Source organism: Esox lucius, chromosome 9 (genome assembly GCF_011004845.1).
Source record: "Esox lucius isolate fEsoLuc1 chromosome 9, fEsoLuc1.pri, whole genome shotgun sequence".
Classification (NCBI taxonomy): Eukaryota; Metazoa; Chordata; class Actinopteri; order Esociformes; family Esocidae; genus Esox; species Esox lucius.
Genome location: NC_047577.1, coordinates 13675093 through 13696546, shown reverse-complemented (window position 1 = coordinate 13696546; position 21454 = coordinate 13675093). Strand labels below are relative to the sequence as shown.

Here is a 21454-nt window from a genome sequence, read left to right as displayed (position 1 = left end):
AACAACTTCGAAGGAAGGATCACATTCAAACCACCGGATGCCAAGTAGAGACCATAAAGATTTTGCATATGCCTTTGTAGACGAGAAACGTTTTTGTCGAGTCCTAGCGATTCGATTAATTGACCTGTCAGGCAATAGAACATTCCGCCACTAAACGTTAGCTAGTATTTAGCTATACAGTACATCGTTGCGAGACAAAGACTACCAGCAAGATGTGTGCTAATGTGGTCCAATAGCAAATACTTACTACGTTTTCAGTCAGAACATCTGCTAAAATAGCATACAATAGGTGGCGGTGTTTTACACATCTGAGTTGCGAACTGCCAATAACATGAAGAAAACTCCGCACCAAGCTGTTCCGGGTACGGTACATTATTATATTATTTTACTTTATTTTACCCGGAAAGCATCAACATTGCTCGTTCTAGCGTTTTCTCAAACGTGAATTTAATTAGTAGAAATAAACTTTATTTTCTTAAGTAAACAAATAAGGAATAGCCTTTTGATTGTTAATTAACAGCAAACAAAAGTGAAACGATAGTTTGTGACGATAGTCTCTTGTACGTTAACGAGGTTACCTTTCTATAGCCGTTATGCCGGACAAATACCATACTTTCATGTTTTAAATTGAAGATCATAACCTTTTTCGAAGGAAACAAATTAAAAAGCGGTAAAACACTTTCTTTGAGGTAATAATAATAAAAAATCCTTAATTATAAAGCTTGTTTTATGCATTCTGACTGATACATATTCTTCCAAGCCGTGTTGTATTTTGCATTTAGTCACACTGCTTCAACTGCAAGCGAACGATGGGACATTGCATGAGCATTGTATTTTCAGGGTGGGGTTAACTAAATGGGAAATGGCAATCCTTTGTGGTCCATGTTGTTAAGATTTGTATTATTTTTATTTGCAACAAGAGATTATATATTTTTAGGTTCAATCGTGCTTTTCTGCTCTTATAGGCATAGTTCATTGTCATGTGTGTGTTTTATAGAAATGCATAACTGGTTGTATACAGGGTCTGTTAAGCTAAGGTAGATAAAACACGAAGTTGAACTCTGAGACCGTTATTCGGTAAATCGAACTCTTTCTTATGAGGGCCCCAAATTGGCAAATGGTTAAATCGGTGCACACCGATGTTGTAACACTGGTGAGCAGAAAACGCTATACTATTTCATACAAAAATTATATGAAATAGTATCTCCCTCTGCAACCTTGTCAGTGAGCCTGTCTTTTTCTTTGGTCTGAATAAACATTTAAGTGCAATGTTAATTAGATATATAGCTGGCAGCATTTAGAGTACATACGCTGCAGCTGGTTTTATAATAAAATGCAAAAAAAATCCGGCGTTGCGTGGTCGCAGTCTTCTCAGCTTCAACTTATAAAATGTTGGAATGCAACCAATGTCACATATAAAATCAAATGACCCGAAGTACATTGCGTAGAGGAACTTGCAAAGTGCATATCAAAATATTATTTCAGCTGTACCATCATAGTTTAGGCGAGTTCGCTGAAATGTATGGTAAAATCTGCCATCTGTTAATGCCAGCTAGTGTGAAGGCAGACTGGTGGCAATGAAAAACCGAAAACGCGCCCAGAGGTGGTGGCATCACTGATAATGTTATTGGTAATGACAATTCAACAATACCTGTGTGTTTTTCACATTTATTAGGTTGGTAGTGGGACGTCACCTGTGGAGCCTGGCTGCCTACCTTACTCCCTTCAACAGCTTCTACCTCTGGAGGAAATTCAAGGGACACAGACGTTGGTTTGGACAATAGCGGGAAAATGTTTCGCCCTGGAAGAACAGTCTTTTGGCCTGGACAAGGGTAAGGTAATCACATTTGCCGCGGTAGGTTGTAGAACGGATCAGATCGATCCGTTCTACAACTGAGTCCATGGAAAATGTGTCACTGGTTACACACCTGGTTGCAAGTTCATAGAAGCATTAGTATTTCAAATTGAACATAGACATTTGGCCTGTAGGGAGTAACATACTTTTTTTGACAATTCAACAGGAATGTCTCTGTTTCCCATGTGGAAAAACTCAGCAGTAAGCTGAAATCCATTCTGATGAAACGGTATCAAAGTCCGCCAGGAGGGGAAACGGAGCATCCGTTTTATAGTCATTGTGATCTGTTCTATCAACCTGTTGAAACTAGCGCGGTGAACCAACATGAGTATATTCTCATTGAGCCAGCCTACAAGAAAAGACCCAAAAGTTTATGCTCATTCCCAAACTCTGAGGATGATGTGCCTTTCAGGACAGCTCTGACAAAGGGTGTCGCTGGTATTGGCAAAACTAGCCAGGTGCGGATGATCCTTCTTAACTGGGCAGAGGGAAAAGGAAACCAGGAAGTTCAACTCATATTTCCTCTTCCTTTCCGGGAGCTGAATTTGTTGAAAGATAGACTGAATCTGATTGAACTTCTTTATGAGTTTTTCCCAGAATTGAAAGAACCTGGAATACACGACTTGGAAAGCTACAGAGTTGGGTTTGTGTTTGATGGCCTGGATGAATTCCGATGTTCCCTGGACTTCAAGAACAGCCCAAAAATGACTGACGTCATGGAGGCCTTCTCGGTGCCGACACTACTGACAAACCTTATTATCGGAAATATTCTTCCCACTTCTCAAATATGGATTACCTCCAGACCAGCGGCAGTCAGTCGCATCCCTTGTCAGTACATCCATGAATTGGCAGAAATTGAAGGCTTCACTGACCCACAGAAAGAGGAGTTCTTTAGGAGAGCGATTACCAACAGGAACCAGGCCAACATAGTTATTTCTTTCTTGAAGGACTCAAAAAGCCTCTACAGCTTATGCCAGATCCCTTTTATCTGTTCAATTGCTGCATCAATACTTAAGGAACAGTATATGCCTGTCAAAATATGTGAACTATACGCTCTGACTCCATTATTCAATGACCTCCTCGTCCTGTTACAAATGGGGAGACACAATGTGAAGATGGTTGATGAATTGGGGGAACTAGCCTTAAAGCAACTGATGAAAGGCAACACAGTTTTCTATGAGGAAGACCTACGAGAGTGCAACTTTGACGTCAAAGTGGCAGCCTTGTATGCAAAAGTGAAAATACCCATATTCAGGGAGGATATTGGATTACACCAAAAGAAGATCTACTACTTTGGTCATACCACAATTCAGGAGTTCTTTGCTGCAATGTGGTTTCTTCAATCCAATGGCCGCCAAAATGAAGTTAATAGTGTAGATCGGAAAAACCAAATCGAGAGAGCTCTCTGGTTTTTCCGAGATGCCACTCACTTAAAGTGCGCGGTGGATATGTCTTTGCAGAGCCAGACGGGACATATGGACCTATTCCTCCGCTTCCTTCTTGGCATTGCACAAAACTTTAACCAGATTTTTTCAGAGGCCGGCTTTATCCTGTCGACGGCTCTCCCGGAAACGGTAGAGTACATCAAGAAGAAGGTGATGGAGAACCCCGCTTCGCCAAGGACACTTAACCTGCTGAATTGCCTGAGGGAACTGAATGACTACTCCTTAGAGAATGATGGTGGGAGATTTCTCAAAACTGGAATATCCCCAGATGCAAAATACCCATGTGCTCATTGGTCAGACCTCGCAGCTGTTTTGGTGGCAGAGAATGGGACATTTGACATGCCTGGGTTGGAAGTACATAAGAGAGGAGATGATGAACTTCTAAGGATGCTGCCAGTTGTCAAAGCTTGCCAGACAGTAATGTAAGTATATCGTTTGTTCATTTAACAATACCAGCTGTTATATACAGTTCCCTCCATAAGAACTGGGACAATAAAGTAAATGGCCCTCATTCATGAAAAGTGTGTGCGATTGAATTTTAAAATCTTAAAATGTCAATATTTTCTTTGCCATATCCTTACAATCAAACTCGCATTTGGTTGGAGACTGTGTAAACCAGCATAAAAAAATAAGATAATGCTTGATTCGTAATAAGAACATAATTATCAACATAAACAACAATTATAACAGCCTCAGTAACAAAAATCACAGTAATAGTAGTAATAATAATAATAAGAGGTAATATAAAATAAGCTGACAAGGGATATAGCACATACTGTTCAAATGTACTAAAGTGTTAATTTGACTCAACTTCATTGTCATTGAACAGTACAGTACAGTACAATGAAATGCAGTTAGCATCTAACCAGAAGTGCAAATAGGAGAGGGCTGAAAATGCTTAAATTAAGTATTAAGTATAATGCATGTAACAAGTGGGATGTATAGATGTGCAATGAAGGCAAATGCAAGTACACATGTCAGTTCTAAATGTGCAGTGAAGGCAATTTGAATGTGCATGTGCAAATGAAATGCAGGGATAGCAGCAATGAGTTTCCGAGGCAGATGTGTACATATAGCAACTGAAAATAATGTATCACTCACTTGATTTATACCTTTCACTTTATGTTGCTTTTTTGTATATCTTATTTCTGTTGTTCATGCTTTTGTAGGGTTTGAATTGCCTTTGTGTTTGTAATGCGTTCTGTGAAGGGACTAGTACACAGCGTTCTACGAGATCTTCAGGTTCTTGGCCATTTCTCACATGGAATAGTATTCATTTCTTAGTACAAGAATAGCCTGATGACTTTTGTTAGAACAAGAATAGAAAGACAAAAGTTCTTTGTTTCTTAGCCTGTAATATATTTTGAGCCTGTAATCAAACCCACAAACTCTGATGCTTCTTCAATCAGCACAACAGTTTTCAGCAGTGCTAACATAATTGCAAAAGGGTTTTCTAATATTCAGTTAGCCTTTTAAATGAATGTCTAACATATCTATTATAAGTATTCTGTATTAAGGGTTTTCTAATATTCGAGTAGCCTTCAAAATGATTAATTCGGATTTGTAAACAACGTGCTAATGGAGCACAAGAGTAATGCCCAGTATCCAGCTACAATAGTCGTTCACAACCTTAAAAATGTCAATACTTAGGGAGGGTTTTGTATTGATATACAAGTTACATGACCAATCACAGTGATGTCCCAGTGTTCTGTGCCCATTTTATAATCACTACACCAATTTAGTCGTTGAAGTGTTTCCTAATCTTTATTAAACTAATGATGTTCTTTTGAAAACTTACCCTACTTTTCACCAGGCTGCAATACCACAACCTGACTGATAAATGCTGTGAAGGTCTGGCCTCTGTACTCACATCAAAGGTGTCCCATCTGAAAGCTCTGGATCTGAGCTTTAACACCCTGAAGGACTCTGGGGTGGAGCTGCTGGCAGCGGGCCTGGCTAAACCACACTGCCGACTGGAGAGGCTGAATCTGTCCGGCTGCCGGGTGAAACAGAAAGGCTTTGCTGCTCTGGGTAAAGCTCTCCAATCCAACCCCTCACACCTGCGAGAGCTGGATCTAAGCGGCAACGAACCAGGAGAAGCAGGGGTGTTTCATCTTGTGGATGGTCTAAAGCTTGTTAAATGCAAACTGCGTATCCTGAAGTGAGTATATTTTGTCACTGGCCATTGAACCTGTTGGGTTCTGATCATACTTGTAATATTGTTGAATTGTATTTGTACTGTGGCTTAATGTGATCTGTCTCCTTTTATTATCTTTAAGGCTCTCTAACTGCAAACTGGGTCTAGAGTTGTGTCAGGCTCTAGCACGATTCCTGTTGGACAACCCTCAACCCCTGAGAGAGCTGGACGTTAGCATGAACAACCTGGGAGACGTGGGACTCGATGTGCTCATGGGTGGACTGAAGTTTACCCAGATAAACAAACTGGAGTGAGTACAAATAAGGTTAGAGTATTCAGTTTGTGCTTACAAATGTTAATTAGAAGTTGAATATTCACTACAGTTAATGCACCATCATATTCTTTCCACCACAAGGTTGTACTGTTGTCAGTTAACTGAGAAATGCTGCCAGCACATTGCTAAGAATCTGGTGAATGTTACCAGTTTGAGGGATCTCAATCTGAGCAATAACAACCTGAAGGACGAAGGGGTCAGGAAGCTCTGCCAAGTCTTCGCACTTCCTAACTGTCAACTGCAGAAACTAAAGTAAGGGTCAACCCATTTTAGTTCATTTTTAAAAAAAGATTTCATATTTCCCTCCCACAGAGCAGCGCAAACTGGCTCTAACCAGCTTAGAAAGTGGAGTAGGAGGCCCCGGTGCACAACTGTGCAAGAGGACAAATATATTAGAGTGTCTAGTTTGAGAAAGAGACGCCTCACAGGTCCTCAACTGGCAGCTTCATTAAATAGTACTCGCAAAACACCAGTCTCAACGTTAGCAGTGATGAGGCGACTCTGGGATGCTGGTCTTCTAGACAGAATTGCAAAGAAAAAGCAATATCTCAGACAGGCCAACAAGAAGAAAAGATGAAGATGGGCAAAAGAACACAGACACTGGACAGAGGAAGAGCTCTGCCTAGAAAGCCAGCATCCCGGAGTCGCCTCTTCACTGTTGATGTTGAGACCGACATTTAATACTGTGTATAATGAAAAACTGTATGACAGAACTGATCCATTTTCCCTGTCCTGTGTTTTCAGCCTGGCGAGCTGTGGCTTCATGGATGAAGGCTGTTATTGGCTGGCCCAAGGTTTCGTTTTCAACTCCACTTGCCTCAAAGAGCTGGACATCAGCAGAAACCACCTTAGCGACTCCGATTTGAGCGCATTTTTCCTTTTCCTGCAAACTGCTGACTTTCCCCTGGAGACTCTTCGGTGAGTACATCGATAAGACTTTACAGTTGTCTAAGTTTTAACTCTTCACCATTGACTAGACAATAACGGACCCTCATTGTGTTAATGTACAAATTTTGCGATTTAAATTGCATGCCGGCACATCAGTGGATGATTTCAGGAAGAGAGGATAGCTTGTCTTTGTATTTAAGGTATTACTGTACACTGAAATTAGATTTGATTGTTTTGGATTAGGGTTGCACGATATTGGAAATAACTGACATTGCGATGCATTGTTTTTCTGCGATATATATTGCGATATGAAAAAATACCGGATATCTTCAGAAACAGCTTTGGCTATCAACCTGACAGTCTGTATCCTTCATTCTTCCCCAGCCCCGTCCTCTACAATTAAAATGTATGAAACTCATGAAAATTGTTATATTTCAGAACAGGTAGCTAGGTAATAATATGTAACAGTAATAGTGTAGCAAGAGCAACAGTAGGAAAATAGAATGCACAATCGGGCATAACTTACCAACTGCAAGATGCAGTCTGTGGCCAAAGGACTGCAATCTGGTCCACTTATTCAGGTGCAGCCTTCATCATGTTGGCGGCATTGTCTGTTGTTAAACAGACTAGATGACTCTCATCTAGGCCCCAATCAGCTAAAGCTTTGTTCATCCCTGTTCTCACTTGTATGATCCTCTGGGGAAATGCAGTTTGGACTTTTCAGGAGGAAGTCCTCATTAATAAAGTGTACGGTCAGACTTATGTAGGGCTCCGTTGTCCGGCTGGACCACAAGTCTGTTGTTGCTGTATAATATTCCACTTGTGACAGTTATTTTTCAACTTGTGCCTTGCATTTCTTGTAAAGCTCTGGGATGGCAACTTGAGAAAAGTTGCGTGATGGCATTACATACCGCTGTCAAGCGACCGGATCATGTTTTTAAAACCCTCATCATACAAAGATTTGTGGTGCCGCCTTAAATGATCGAACAAATTGGTCATGTTGTGGCAAAGATTGCAAGGCACTCTCGTACCTGTTTTTGGTCAACATCATCCTGTCTGTAGCTGAAATATTTCCATGTTATTGACGATGCATTTCTTTTTGCAACCAAATTCTCCATTTCTGTATTTTTTGCCTGTTCCTCGCTCATCATTTTGTCATGCGCAAGCAGAGCCTGCATGTCAACTAAGTGCAGCAACGAACCTTGTTTAAAATAATAATAATAAATTGTGTATCCAATAACCCATAAATCAGAGTAAATGACCTAATACCAGACAGATATAATGCTGGTTTTCCATTTGAAATAAATATATATTGTAGACTGATGTATGTTTACCTTACTAAATCGCACGTTCTGCCATGTGACTATTGCGGGTGCATACATCGCAATGTCGATGCTGAAACGATGTATCGAGCGGTCCTATTTTGGATGTTTTTTAAATGTAATGTGTGTATGTTCATGCCGCACACAGGCTCAGTGACTGTAGGCTAACAGAGCAATGCTGTACGGAGATGGCTGACGCTTTCACATGCAGCCTGATCCACCTGAAGGAGCTGGACCTCTGTGGAAACAAACTGGGAGATGGAGGTGTGAAGACCCTCTGCACAGCACTGACCTCAAAGACCTGTAAACTGGAGAGACTGTTGTGAGTAACATCTCTGGACAGTTATGTCTGAAGCATGTGGTGTTTGACTTAATATTGCATTGCAGGCTCTTTACACGCTGTTATAAGCATATAAAAAGGCATTTATGAAGCCTAGCTGAAAAAAGTGACGTTCTCCCTCCCTCTCTAGTTTGGGGTGTTGTGAGATTACTGCAGTGGGCTGCTCCTCCCTGGCCTTAGCCCTGAAGTCCGGCCACTCCAGCATCACGCAACTGGGCCTGATGGGAAACGACACAGGAGAAAAAGGACTGAGAATTCTCTCTGCCATCAGGGACGACCCACGCTACAAACTACAGACTCTAGAGTAAGTACTATACTGCTGTCATTGACGCTCTGAACTGTTCGACTTTCATTGATTTATTATGTTAGCCTTTCATTTATTTATTATATAGATTGTCTGGTATGCAAATTCCTTTAGTCATTTGTAGGACTGTGGTTAATGTATGTGTGCCATACATTTGTATTTCAATGGAGGTAACTTTCCTCTTTTTTCCAGAATAAATGATTGATTGAGAGGCTTGGATTCACAAAGTGGTTCTAATACTTGGCAACTCTGCTTGATCCTCAAGAAGAACAATTCTGTTCTCTGCATTGAAGATACCAAAAGAAGAGCACTGGAGTGAAGTGAGTCCAATGAACCTTGGTCAAATGTAATGCTGTAGAGAAGAGGGGCCCATTTCAAAGACAGATGGGGTCTGTAGACAACCGAATTTTCTTCCATCCACAATTAAAGTGCCTTCAAGACATCCTGCTGTGACTGTATACCTGTCTCTGTTGAGAAGTGATATCTCAAGCATCAATACCAGCACTTGACATTAACTTTTTTGCTCACCAGCCAGTGGCTGGTGGTTTTCCGAAGTTACTAGCCACTCACCACTTTCTCTAGCCACCACTTTGTTGTTGGGAAATTACGTTTCATTTGATTAAATTTGACAATGATATGCCACATCTATCTTCTTCACGCTGTCGGTCAATGGCGCGCAAGGCAATAAGCCTAACACAAATGGACCAGAATCAAACATTGTATGCAGTCAGTGCTCATGGGAGTTGTAGGGACGTTGCTCGTGGTGTCACATTGCAGTGAGTTTATTATTTCTTATCTTTTGAGAAGACTAAAATAAAAATAAAAAGTGGGTGTGTTTGTATACCGGATGCCCCTCTGTGAAATAATTTAAATAATATGTGGCTACACTTGAAAAAGACAACTATTTTAATGTTAAATCTGTCCTGTTGTCCATTTGAGCAGCTAATGCACACTAAAATGTCCTCCCTAATAGCAACCAAAGTATACAAGCAATATATTTATTCTTACCATAGGCCTGTCAACATGTTATTAAAAAGAAAAATGAAATCACTCATCAGCTTAATAATTAATCGAAGTCAATATTATTGTCTATTTCGTTATGCATCAAAAACGAAACAGCTGCATATATTACAGCCTTTTGTCACGTTATTTTTTCTCCATCCTTGCCTTGAGGTCACATGGTTTTTCTCCCTCTCGACTTCCTTCAGCTGATCTAGGCTCTGCTGCTGTCGCTAATCCATTGTCTTCAGATTCATATATTTATTAAATATGTTAATTGTATATTTTTTTACACTGTATATTGCATATATAGCCTAATGTTTTTTTTGGTGATAGTACATACCCTAATCTGATGGTCTTTTCACCAGTCATCTTCGTTTGTCTTGCGATCTCTCATTAAATAAATCTGTAATTCTAGGTTACTAGAAGTGAACTGAATTTTTAAAAAAATGTTATGCCAAAAAAAACAAAACAAGGATCCACTTTTTTTCCCGACTTCCCTCCGCGATGTCAGGACCTGTGTGGTCCTGTATGCAAGGTTGACATATTTCATTGTCAGTAAACTGCAATTCTCCCGCTGATTCCAGAGAAAATCGACCCACCCAAGCCCATTACAAAATCCAAATTTGTTTTGAAAAACCCTCACCTGGCTACATGCAAATATGGAATAGGTTTCCCCCTACCGTCACATTAGTTGCAGTGATTCGCTTGTATTTTTTTTTATGAGCGCAAAATGTTTTTACCGTGGCAATGCACAGAGGCGGTGCAAGATTTTGGGAAGGCTCGCGCATTTGAGTTTGGAATGCTGGAAAACCCCTGTGTATAGATAAATAAAATTTCACCCGCAAGAGTGGCTAGTAAGTGTGACTGCGTTACGCGCCACAGCCGAATTTCACCCGCATTTGGCGGGTGGGCGAGTGCTAAATGTCAAGCCCTGATCAATACATTAAAGTACACTCAACTATGAGCAAATATAAAGTATGTTGATTATTTGTCTGTGTAACCTTTGCCTCATATTCTTAAAACAAATAGACATTTTTTGTTTTTAATAAGTCCTTCTATAGTGTCCTTTTATTTGTGTTCAATAAAAACATTTTTTAAAGAAAACCCTGGCCCTTGGCTGGGCATGGCAATCTTTATTGCTCAAAGATGGTAACAACACGTTAAGGTTGTAACACAGATAGTGGGGAGTACTTTATTAAATGGTAATCATTACAAATAAATTATTTCAGCTTCCAGAAGTTGTAATGAATGGTTACAAAGCCGAAAATTTCTGAAATAACGTCTCATTTGTTTATGACACATTTACAGTGCCGTGGGTTAGTCATCCAAAATTGATGTTTTTTGCTGGAAAAAACTACTATCTGCGTACACTCCAACACAGTAGGCGGCGGTAATGAACCTTTAAAGCTGTTTGCCAGATAATAAACATTCAAAGAAGGTTACTGTTATGTGAACGCTGTTCGATTTAACGTTTTTACAAACGTGACTTAATCAAGGACATTTTGTATTAAAAATATGACATTAAGTGCGTATAAAATTAGTGCATAGAATTGTTTTACTGCAAGGTGAGTTGTGAAGACAGCCACTTAGTTACCAGAGAGCTACTGTAGCGTAAACCATGATGCAGGACTAGCCATATACCGAGGTATACCCAGACAGTAAGTGGACGCTAAAGGACGATGACGAGGATTCAGTGGTTTTCCTACTTACACCGACTGCAAAGCTGTTACATCTCTAAGGTAAAAATATTTTAAACGTGTGCGTTAGAGCAATTACATTTTCCTAAACATCTTGGTTTTGCATGTAGATGTATTGTAAATGAATACATTAATGCAATTTTACAAATCCCATGGTGGAAACCCAAACCCGGATACAGTTTGTCGAGGCTACTTCGCTGAAGTTCTTAAAGGGTCCCAATGAGGCGCCTCTGATTAAACTTTACAATACATTTAAATTGTAGTAATGTAACTGACGCCCTTGTAGACAGCTAGTCAGCACATACACTTATATGCTACTTTGTTTAGACTAGTGGCATTAGATCTTTGCCGACTACCATTAGGGATGCCCCACTGATCTCATACAACTCTGCGCAAGCGCGTGCGTTGACAATGAGGCAATTGTCGGCTCGAATAATTTCGCTCTCTAACTGCCTTGTTGCTTAACGTCAGCTGTCAAAACACTCCTGGTTTACCAGAAAACATCCATGGCTGTAGCTCCTATAGCCAGGGTTTGGCGAACCCCTTGTTTAGTTGTAACTACTGATGAAACATCCAGTGGATATAATCTATGGATATGCCTTGGCGCTGCATGAACACAAATACATTGGTAACCAGAATGCCAATGAAAACCCCTTCTGACAATCTCGGCTGACTTGTTCAATCAGAGGCAGAGCACCTGTGATAATATTTGTTTAAAAATAATGTGTTTTTACAGGTCTATGTTTGGCTAGTAGTGGGAGGGACCTGGTTGCCTACCTTACTGCCTTAAACAGCTTGTGTCTCCAGAGAAGATTCAAGGACACACATTGGTTGTAATAATTCGTGGAATATGTTTCGCGGTGGGAGAAACTTTTTTTTGACTGATCAAAGGTAAGGTAATCACATTTTTGCGTGTCCATGGAAACCTGTCCTGGGGCATGTTCAGAGATTTGATGTCACCAGACTTGCATCAGGCCAAATTGTTATTTTCTAAGTAGCCTATGTTATTTCAGTTGATTCAAAACATCCAGGGCCAGTCCAAAAAGACCCAGTGCTGAAGCTGAGGCATAATGATGCCACAGAAGTTGTTCACATAAGCATTATTATTTGAAATTGCACACAATGTCCCTACAGAAAATAACATACTTCTGCCAATTCAACAGGAAAGTCACTGTCTGCCGTGTGGGGAAACTCCGCAGTAAACTGAAATCCATTCTGAAGAAACGGTATCAAAATCCGCCAGGAGGGGAAACGGAGCATCCATTTTATATAGATTGTGATTTGCTGTATGAATCTGATGAAATTAATGAGGTGAACCAACATGAGTATATTCTCATTGAGCCAGGCTACAGGAAAAGACATGAAGCTTTATGCTCATCCCAGCACACTGAAGCTGATGAGCTTTTTAGAACAGCCCTGACAAAGGGCGCCTCTGGTATAGGCAAATCTTGCAATGTGCGGAGGTTCATTCTTGACTGGGCAGAGGGAAAAGGAAACCAGGAAGTTCAACTCATATTTCCTCTTCCTTTCCGGGAGCTGAATTTGCTAAAAGAGAGACTAAATCTGATTGAACTTCTTTACACCTTTTTCCCAGAATTGAAAGAACCTGGAATATCGGACTTGGAAAACTGCAGAGTTGGTTTTGTTTTGGATGGCCTGGATGAATTCCGACGTTCCCTGGACTTCAAGAACAGCCCAAAAATGAGTAATGTCACAGACGTCTTCTCTGTGCCGACACTACTGACAAACCTTGTTAGCGGTAATATCCTTCCCTCTGCACACATATGGATTACCTCCAGACCAGCGGCTGTCAGTCGCATCCCTCCTCAGTACATCAACGAAGTGACAGAAATCATAGGTTTCACCGATTCTCAGAAAGAGGAGTTCTTCAAGACTGCAATTAGCGACAAGAAACAGGCTAACGCAGTTATCACTTTCTTGAAGTCCTCAAAGGGGATCTACAACTTATGCCAGATCCCTTTTATCTGTTCAATAGCCGCCTCAATACATGAGAAACAGTATATAGAGGACAAAATATGTGAACCATATGCTCTGACTCCGTTTTTCAATGACCTCCTCGTCCTGTTAAAAATGGGGAGACACAATGTGAAGATGGTTGATGAATTGGGAGAACTAGCCTTAAAGCAACTGATGAAAGGCAACACAGTTTTCTATGAGGAAGACCTACGAGAGTGCAACTTTGACGTCAATGTGGCAGCCCTGTACGCAAAAGTGAAAATACCCATATTCAGGGAGGATATTGGATTACACCAAAAGAAGATCTACTACTTTGGTCATACCACAATTCAGGAGTTCTTTGCTGCAATGTGGTTTCTTCAATCCAATGGCCGCCAAAACGAAATTAATAGTGTAGATCGGAAAAACCAAATCGAGAGAGCTCTCTGGTTTTTCCGAGATTCCTCCCACCTGAGGGGCGCGGTGGATATGTCGATGCGGAGCAAGACGGGACATATGGACCTATTCCTTCTCTTCCTTCTTGGCATTGCACAGAGCTTTAACCGAATGTTTTCAGAGGCCGGCTTTACCCCGTCGACTGCTCTCCCGGAAACGGTAGAGTACATCAAGAAGAAGGTGATGGAGAACCCCGCTTCGCCAAGGACACTTAACCTGCTGAATTGTCTAAAGGAACTGAATGACTACTCTTTAACCAATGATGGCATGGTCTTTCTCACAACTGGAATACCCCCGGATGCAAAATACCCACGTGCACATTGGTCAGACCTGACAACTCTTCTAGCCGCAGATGCCGGGTCAATTAACATGATTGGGTTAGAATTACAAAAGAGGGGTGATGAGGAACTTCTGAGGACTCTGCCATTGGTCAAAGCCTCTAAGACAACCACGTAAGTGTCCTACTTGGTCATTTGATAATACCTGCTATTATGTTAATGAAAAATCTGCAACACACAAGATGATCGTTATCAGAGTAAACTAATTCAGGTTTGTTAGACTCTAGTATATTTATACTCTTTCTGTGGTCTACTCTTATGGTGTCTTTTGAAAACTTACCCTACTTTTCACCAGGCTGCAATACCACAACCTGACTGATAAATGCTGTGAAGGTCTGGCCTCTGTACTCACTTCAAAGGTGTCCCATCTGAAAGCTCTGGATCTGAGCTTTAACACCCTGAAGGACTCTGGGGTGGAGCTGCTGGCAGCGGGCCTGGCTAAACCACACTGCCGACTGGAGAGGCTGAATCTGTCCGGCTGCCGGGTGAAACAGAAAGGCTTTGCTGCTCTGGGTAAAGCTCTCCAATCCAACCCCTCACACCTGCGAGAGCTGGATCTAAGCGGCAACGAACCAGGAGAAGCAGGGGTGTTTCATCTTGTGGATGGTCTAAAGCTTGTTAAATGCAAACTGCGTATCCTGAAGTGAGTATATTTTGTCACTGGCCATTGAACCTGTTGGGTTCTGATCATACTTGTAATATTGTTGAATTGTATTTGTACTGTGGCTTAATGTGATCTGTCTCCTTTTATTATCTTTAAGGCTCTCTAACTGCAAACTGGGTCTAGAGTTGTGTCAGGCTCTAGCACGATTCCTGTTGGACAACCCTCAACCCCTGAGAGAGCTGGACGTTAGCATGAACAACCTGGGAGACGTGGGACTCGATGTGCTCATGGGTGGACTGAAGTTTACCCAGATAAACAAACTGGAGTGAGTACAAATATGGTTAGAGTATTCAGTTTGTGCTTACAAATGTTAATTAGAAGTTGAATATTCACTACAGTTAATGCACCATCATATTCTTTCCACCACAAGGTTGTACTGTTGTCAGTTAACTGAGAAGTGCTGCCAGCACATTGCTAAGAATCTGGTGAATGTTACCAGTCTGAGGGATCTCAATCTGAGCAATAACAACCTGAAGGACGAAGGGGTCAGGATGCTCGGGAATGCCTTTGGACTTCCTAACTGTCAACTGGAGAAGCTGAAGTAAGGGTCAACGCATGTTCTGCATCACTTTTGATTTAAACACACAACCTTCCATACATTTGCATTTGGATTAATTGGGTCTTCTACCGATAATGACAGGATCGAAGTTACTGACAGCTGGTTGTCATTTCAATCATAGAATGGGTCTACAACTTCAGCTGCTACAATGTTGAAATTTAAATTACATTGAAATGTTCACTTCTTATCAAAGCCACCAAGAGGGCATTTTGACCATACACTGTTGAATATCACCTTAAATTGGTCATGTATAATCTATTATTCTCTGCTTTTGGGTATCATATATAGTATTGACCATATAATTCCATACAGCAAATATCTCTGTTAAAGCCAGAATTCCTTTGCACTGCATTCGTTTTTCAACACAGGCTTCAGTGTTTTAAATGTATTCTAAGCTGCAGCATATGCTTAAATGTCACATATAGACATTTAAACAAGTGAACTTGTTTAAATGTTCTGTTTTTGCCGGACTGTGTAAGCGGAGACGACCAAGAAGGGCGAATGTCTCTTAGTGAATGAGGGACTGACTGGCTGACTGACCCTTGTTAAATAGCGTCGTGGTTAGAGAAGCTGACCTGTGAACTAAAGGGCCCGAGTTCGTATCTCCTCACAAGCAAAGCAAAGTACGTATTATGAATTATTCCCTATAGACGAAAACTTTGCAGGCTAAAACCATCAGTATCTACATTATAGTAAGCCTGAAATAAAACAGTTTACGGTTATATTGCGACTGTTTCTGATGGATTTTTGAAGTCTGCAACCGTGCATGCGTTTTGGGTCAGGATAGACAAACACGTTTGCTGGCTACAACATTGTGTAGTTACGTAGTTAGTAGTTATAGTAAGCCTTAACTGAAACTGTATACAGTTATATTGCGACTGTTTCTGGGATGGAAAAGTTCATCTTCAGTCTCGCTAGCAGTTTCTCAATTCTTATGATTATTCCTAGGAAGTTAGATGCTAGTAAGCCTATTACTGGCTAATAAGCTGTTCAAACGGCCAGTGGCAAAAGCTAACAGTTCATAGACACTCTTTATGGTGGAGGTAAACTTAATAAGAAACATTAGTCAGTTTAACTCCATGCTCAAGAGGATTTGTTCAGGATAGACATGAGGCTGACAAACATACAGCTCTGTGGTGTAGTGGTTAGCAAGACAGCCTTCACATGGTCGACCCGGGTTCGAATCTCAAGAGGGCAATACTTTCTATTGCGGGCCGACTGAACTTGGGTTGCCTGGTTTCTTGTTGTTATTATTAATCTCATCTACTACATCTTTCCCAGTGACGGAATACATGAGTGTCTAATGGAGTGATTGGCTCAAAATGGATCAACGTTGAGCGTCTTTATCTGTTCAGTGTTTTAGCATTTCAAATAAATGGTGGGTGCTGTCAAAAAAGTGACCATGTTTTTCTCCCATTGGCCCAGCCTCTCCAGCTGTTGCATCATTTATGGCGGCTGTCGATGGCTGGCCATTGGTATTAACCCCAGCTTCCTCAAAGAGCTGGACATCAGCAGGAACCGCCTGGACGACGCTGATGTGATCACGTTTCTGACGTTCCTCAGAACGATCCCCTTTTCACTGGAGATTCTCCGGTGAGTAAAACGGTCCGGCTGCACAGGTTTATAAAACGTTCACCCTTGTTTTGTTATGAGGTACATTACACATCAGTAGTTTTTTCGAGAGATGATGATGGGGTGTGTGTGTGTGTGTGTTTAAAGAGAAAGTATACTCCTGAGATTAAACTGCTTTGAATGTCTGAAACCATCGTACAGTCTTTGATCTTGTACTGTAATGGCGTGTACATATTCAACTTTAAGTTCCACCCCCCCCCCCCCCCCCATACACTCGCAGGATGACTGACTGTAAGCTGACGGACCAATGCTGTCCGGAGATGGCCCATTCTCTCTGCAACGATCTCACCAACCTGATAGAGCTGGACCTCTCTGGAAACAAACTGGGCGACGGAGGTGTGAAGACCCTCTGCACAGCACTGACCTCAAAGACCTGTAAACTGGAGAGACTGTTGTGAGTAACATCACTGGACAGTTATGTCTGAAGCATGTGGTGTTTGACTTTATATTGCATTGCAGGCACTTTACACAATGTTATAAGCATATAAAAAGGCATTTATGGAGCCTAGCTGAACAAAGTGATGTGAAATATTTTCTCTGTCCCTGTTCTCCCTCCCTCTCTAGTTTGGGGTGTTGTGAGATTACTGCAGTGGGCTGCTCCTCCCTGGCCTTAGCCCTGAAGTCCAGCCACTCCAGCATCACACAACTGGGCCTGATGGGTAATGACACAGGAGAAGAAGGACTGAGAATTCTTTCTGCCATCAGGGACGACCCACGCTACAAACTACAGACTTTGGAGTAAGTACATGGGCCATCCTTCCCCAGATTTCCTTTAGTATTTTGGAAATTGGTTTTCCTTTTTCAAGGTATTCCTTGGCTGATGTGGTTGTGTTATTCGAAGTAGTGTTGTGTTGAAAGATGCATTTTTTATTTTTTTTTACCTAAGCTGGAGGAGCTGCAGAATACATCAAATTGTGTTAATATTAGGAGCTATTAATTTTCCCGATTCTTGACTTGATGTTCTTTAAATGTGAAGAAGGTTTCGTCTTGCCACACTAAGCCACAGCTCGGACTTTGTTGTAATATGGCAATGGTCGTAATATGCAGGGGGTGCCCAGTTCCTTCTTGAAGGATGTCCTGATCTTTGCCCCAGTGGTCCCATCTTACCTCTTTTTATTAATGAGAAACAAGAATGGGAAAAAAAAGGGTAATGATTCCTAAGTTTTCCATGATACATGTCATGCCTTTGAAATTATTTTGATCCCTCTCGTAATCTGTATTTTCTTACTATAAGAACCTGTAAATATTCAAATAAATTATGTAGGAACAGCTGGTCCCATCAGAATTACATCGGTTTTTGTCAGGTGATGGCGAATTACCTTTGTAGATGAGTTGAAATGGGATTGGTTAAATCTGAGAACAGTTACAACCCCAATTTTAATGGATGTTCACTTACGTAACCAAGGAATTTCCTTTTTTTATAATGTTATTTTTCTGAGGTACTATCCATTTGCTTTTAACCTAAATATTGTTTGTAACAATGTCTTACTAAAGGTGAAAAAGGTCTGACACGATTTGTGTTGATTTTGGAGCGTATGAAATCCAAAGCAGCATTTTCATTAAGGGTGTTTGGAAATGCACCGTAGATGCCTATTGTAGGTTAATAGTCTTTCCCCTTATTTGTTTTAACTGTTTTTTTGTCTAAGTAGTCATAATTCCAAGGCTTTTGTTGGTGCTGTGCAAACATGCTCTACAGACTGTGTTAATGTTTGTTTCCCCCTCTTCTACAGGATAAATGATTGAAAGTGGTGGTCATTCTTGGACTGATCTATTTCAAAATCATAAGGAACACTCGCTGGAGTGAATACCGCACACGATTGGGTCCTGATTCTCTTCACACTTTTTATCTGGACATGAACTACTTTATCTGCTTTGGTCCAAATGGACTGATCCAGTTGCTTAAATTTTTTTTTATATTCATGACGTTATACCCTTACAATGTATTGTTGTTAATGAGGATGATCTTGTTGTATCAGAAATGCCTATTTACTAAGTTAATTTACACATAACCAGAATTGTGTTTGGTAAACACGTGCTGCTGGAGGTAGACAACATGTTAGGAATCAATACAAAAGTATTTGGGGAGTTTTATAGTGCTGCTGTTTGAATAGGAGTGGCCGGTTTGAAGGTGGTGGTTTGGTGTGTAGCGCTGAGATGATGCTGAACGTCAAGAGGCTTGGGACAGTTGAAGTAGTGGAAGCTCGGTAGAAGTTCTCTGAGACCAAAGCATTTAGAGGATACAAACACTAATCTGGCTCAACACTACAAGTAGCTTGCAGGTGCCCAGCCTGCCTGTGGTAGGTGCTAGTTCGCAATCCGACCGGGAGCGCTTTAGCCAGACTTCTTCTTCTTTTGCCCAAGGCAAAGCAAGGCCATTAGGCACGACTGTCGTGGATAGTTCGGATTCAAATAAATCAATGCGAGTGTCTCTATTTTCTGAAAAATCTGAGTTACACGGTGTAGTGCAACCTTACTGAGATTCCCACTCTCCCAAGAGATAGTGGACTCCTACTCCTTTAGGAGAGACAAAGGTTGTTATGTGGAGGGTCGTTAATCTACCCTCCACATGAGATAAAAACACCATTCGTTCATTATACAGACCATGTGAGTAGCAGGGGGAGCCGGAGTACAGATAAGAGAGTAACAGGACACACCTGTTGTCCTTCACACTCACATAGAAATCCAAACGGTGTATATTGTTGTTCTTCAGCACCTCTTGATACCGAGAGGCGCTGAGCACATGCTCACACAGGCTTAGTCTCGTTGGTTTAGATATCATGACATTAGCCTTTCCAAATGTGTTCCACAGTCAGTATTCAAAAGTTGAAATGATCCCTGATATTCTGCTTGGCAGACCCAAGGGACTAGCCTTTTCTTTACAGCAATGTGGTAAATATGAGTGAAAGGCCTACTGGCAATGTCAACATAAGTGATTGAAAGGTAAGCAGTTTGCATTAAATTACAAATCCAATTTCTTTTACATTTCACCTGGAATGGATGTAGCCGTATTATCACATTTCTGGAGTTGTTTATTCCGTTTTTGAATTTAATTTATTTGGTAAGTGCAATCTTCATGTTTACCAGCCATGTCAAGGGATGTGTGTGGACCGGAACAAACTTTGTATCCTGTTGTGTGCTATGTATTTTTTTTAAATGGACCTACTACAGCTACCTCATTGGCCATAATGGTTAATAATGTGTAATACTACTGAGATGTATGGGGTTAGTGCTACAACTTTAGTTTTATGTTTTAGATCTGCTCGATGCATCTTTCCAGGTAATTTGCTCTGAAATCAAAATCCTGGTTGATGCTATGTTTCTTTTCCATTTGAAAAAACGTGCACAAAATCAAGTACACTATAATGTTGTTGAATTTTTATGTACTTTTCCAGTTAAATTTTATAAAAATTACAGATATTCATAAAAGCGACACTTTTGTTTACAACTGTGTATCCTACCTGTATTCTTATGACTTCATTTCAACCCACTGCCCCAAAGTACGTATTTTTCCACGAGGCGATTTTGCCTTTCAATTGTTACATTATGACGTATCTGACGTCAATAGCGGGGGGTCCTAGATGACTCAAAACATCTAAACTGAAGGAAAATAATGGTTGTATGTAGATTGTTACCAAGAACTTAGCTGCTTACACTCCATTCTTGACTGGTGGTGGCACATCCATTCCTTAGCTAACTGCTTGCAGACCCTAAGGCAAAGTCTAAGACAGGGATTGGTCAAATCATTTTAGCCGGCGTTCTTCCTTTCAAATAATTCACTATCACTTTTTCACACACCCATAGGAGCTACTGTGTTATCTAGCATGCAAGCTACTGTAACGTTTGTTGGATTAAACTTGAAAATAAAGATGGCTATCTAACTTTGTCTTAACTTATTTTTCTTGCCAGAAGAAATACTATATTTTCACGTTTGTTCTATATCTACATGTATACATGTTGTACTTACTGTGAAAAAATAAAACATAGCTACAGTAATCCACTTAGCCAGCCTAGCCTACACCATAGATATAAAGGGTTCTAATATCTATGGCTTACACACACTGCTCCTCATGAATGAGAATGTCTCCATCCAGGTCTCCAAGAAGTCAAGGATCACAGCACTTAATGACTACTTTGTGGTTGTGTCATTTGAGTGCCTTGTACTGTCCCACCTCAAGACCATCACCAACCCTCTACTAGATCCCCTGCAGTTTGCCAAAAGAGCCACCAGGGCTGTGGACGATGCGGTCAACATGGCTCTTCACTTCATCTTCCAGCATCTGGACTCCCCTGGAACCTACACCAGAATCCTGTTTGTGGACTTCAGTTCTGCATTCAATACCAAAATTCCTGCTTTGCTTCCGGACAAGCTATTTCAACTGGGAGTGCCCGAATTCACATGCAGGTGGATCACAGCCTTCCTGTCCAACAGGAAGCAGAACGTGAGGTTGGGGATGCACCTGTCCAACCCCCTGACCAACAGCACCGGCTCCCCCCAAGGCTGTGTCATGTCCCCCCTACTCTTCTC

General features: G+C 41.1%; 1 protein-coding gene across 1 annotated transcript; it reads left to right on the top strand.

The window, feature by feature from the left end:
* Positions 1–405: 405 nt before the first annotated feature.
* On the top strand, positions 406–20807 carry LOC105012251. Its single transcript, XM_029122536.2, has 19 exons — positions 406–689; positions 1676–1832; positions 2022–3722; positions 5114–5461; positions 5580–5747; positions 5853–6023; positions 6516–6689; positions 8130–8303; positions 8452–8625; positions 10936–10943; positions 12119–12215; positions 12488–14188; positions 14370–14717; positions 14836–15003; positions 15109–15279; positions 16723–16890; positions 17150–17323; positions 17494–17667; positions 18660–20807. The coding sequence occupies exons 2-19, from the start codon at positions 1792–1794 to the stop codon at positions 18670–18672; spliced, it is 5973 nt and encodes a 1990-aa protein (XP_028978369.2). The 5' UTR covers positions 406–689; positions 1676–1791; the 3' UTR covers positions 18673–20807.
* Positions 20808–21454: the final 647 nt, after the last annotated feature.

Bases quoted from the DNA above. Each gene is read 5' to 3' on its own strand.
- LOC105012251 (XM_029122536.2), top strand. From the start codon at position 1,792: ATGTTTCGCCCTGGAAGAACAGTCTTTTGGCCTGGACAAGG. The intron at 5,462-5,579 runs GTGAGTATATTT...ATTATCTTTAAG, and splicing joins TGCAAACTGCGTATCCTGAA to GCTCTCTAACTGCAAACTGG. The intron at 16,891-17,149 runs GTGAGTAAAACG...ATACACTCGCAG, and splicing joins TTTTCACTGGAGATTCTCCG to GATGACTGACTGTAAGCTGA.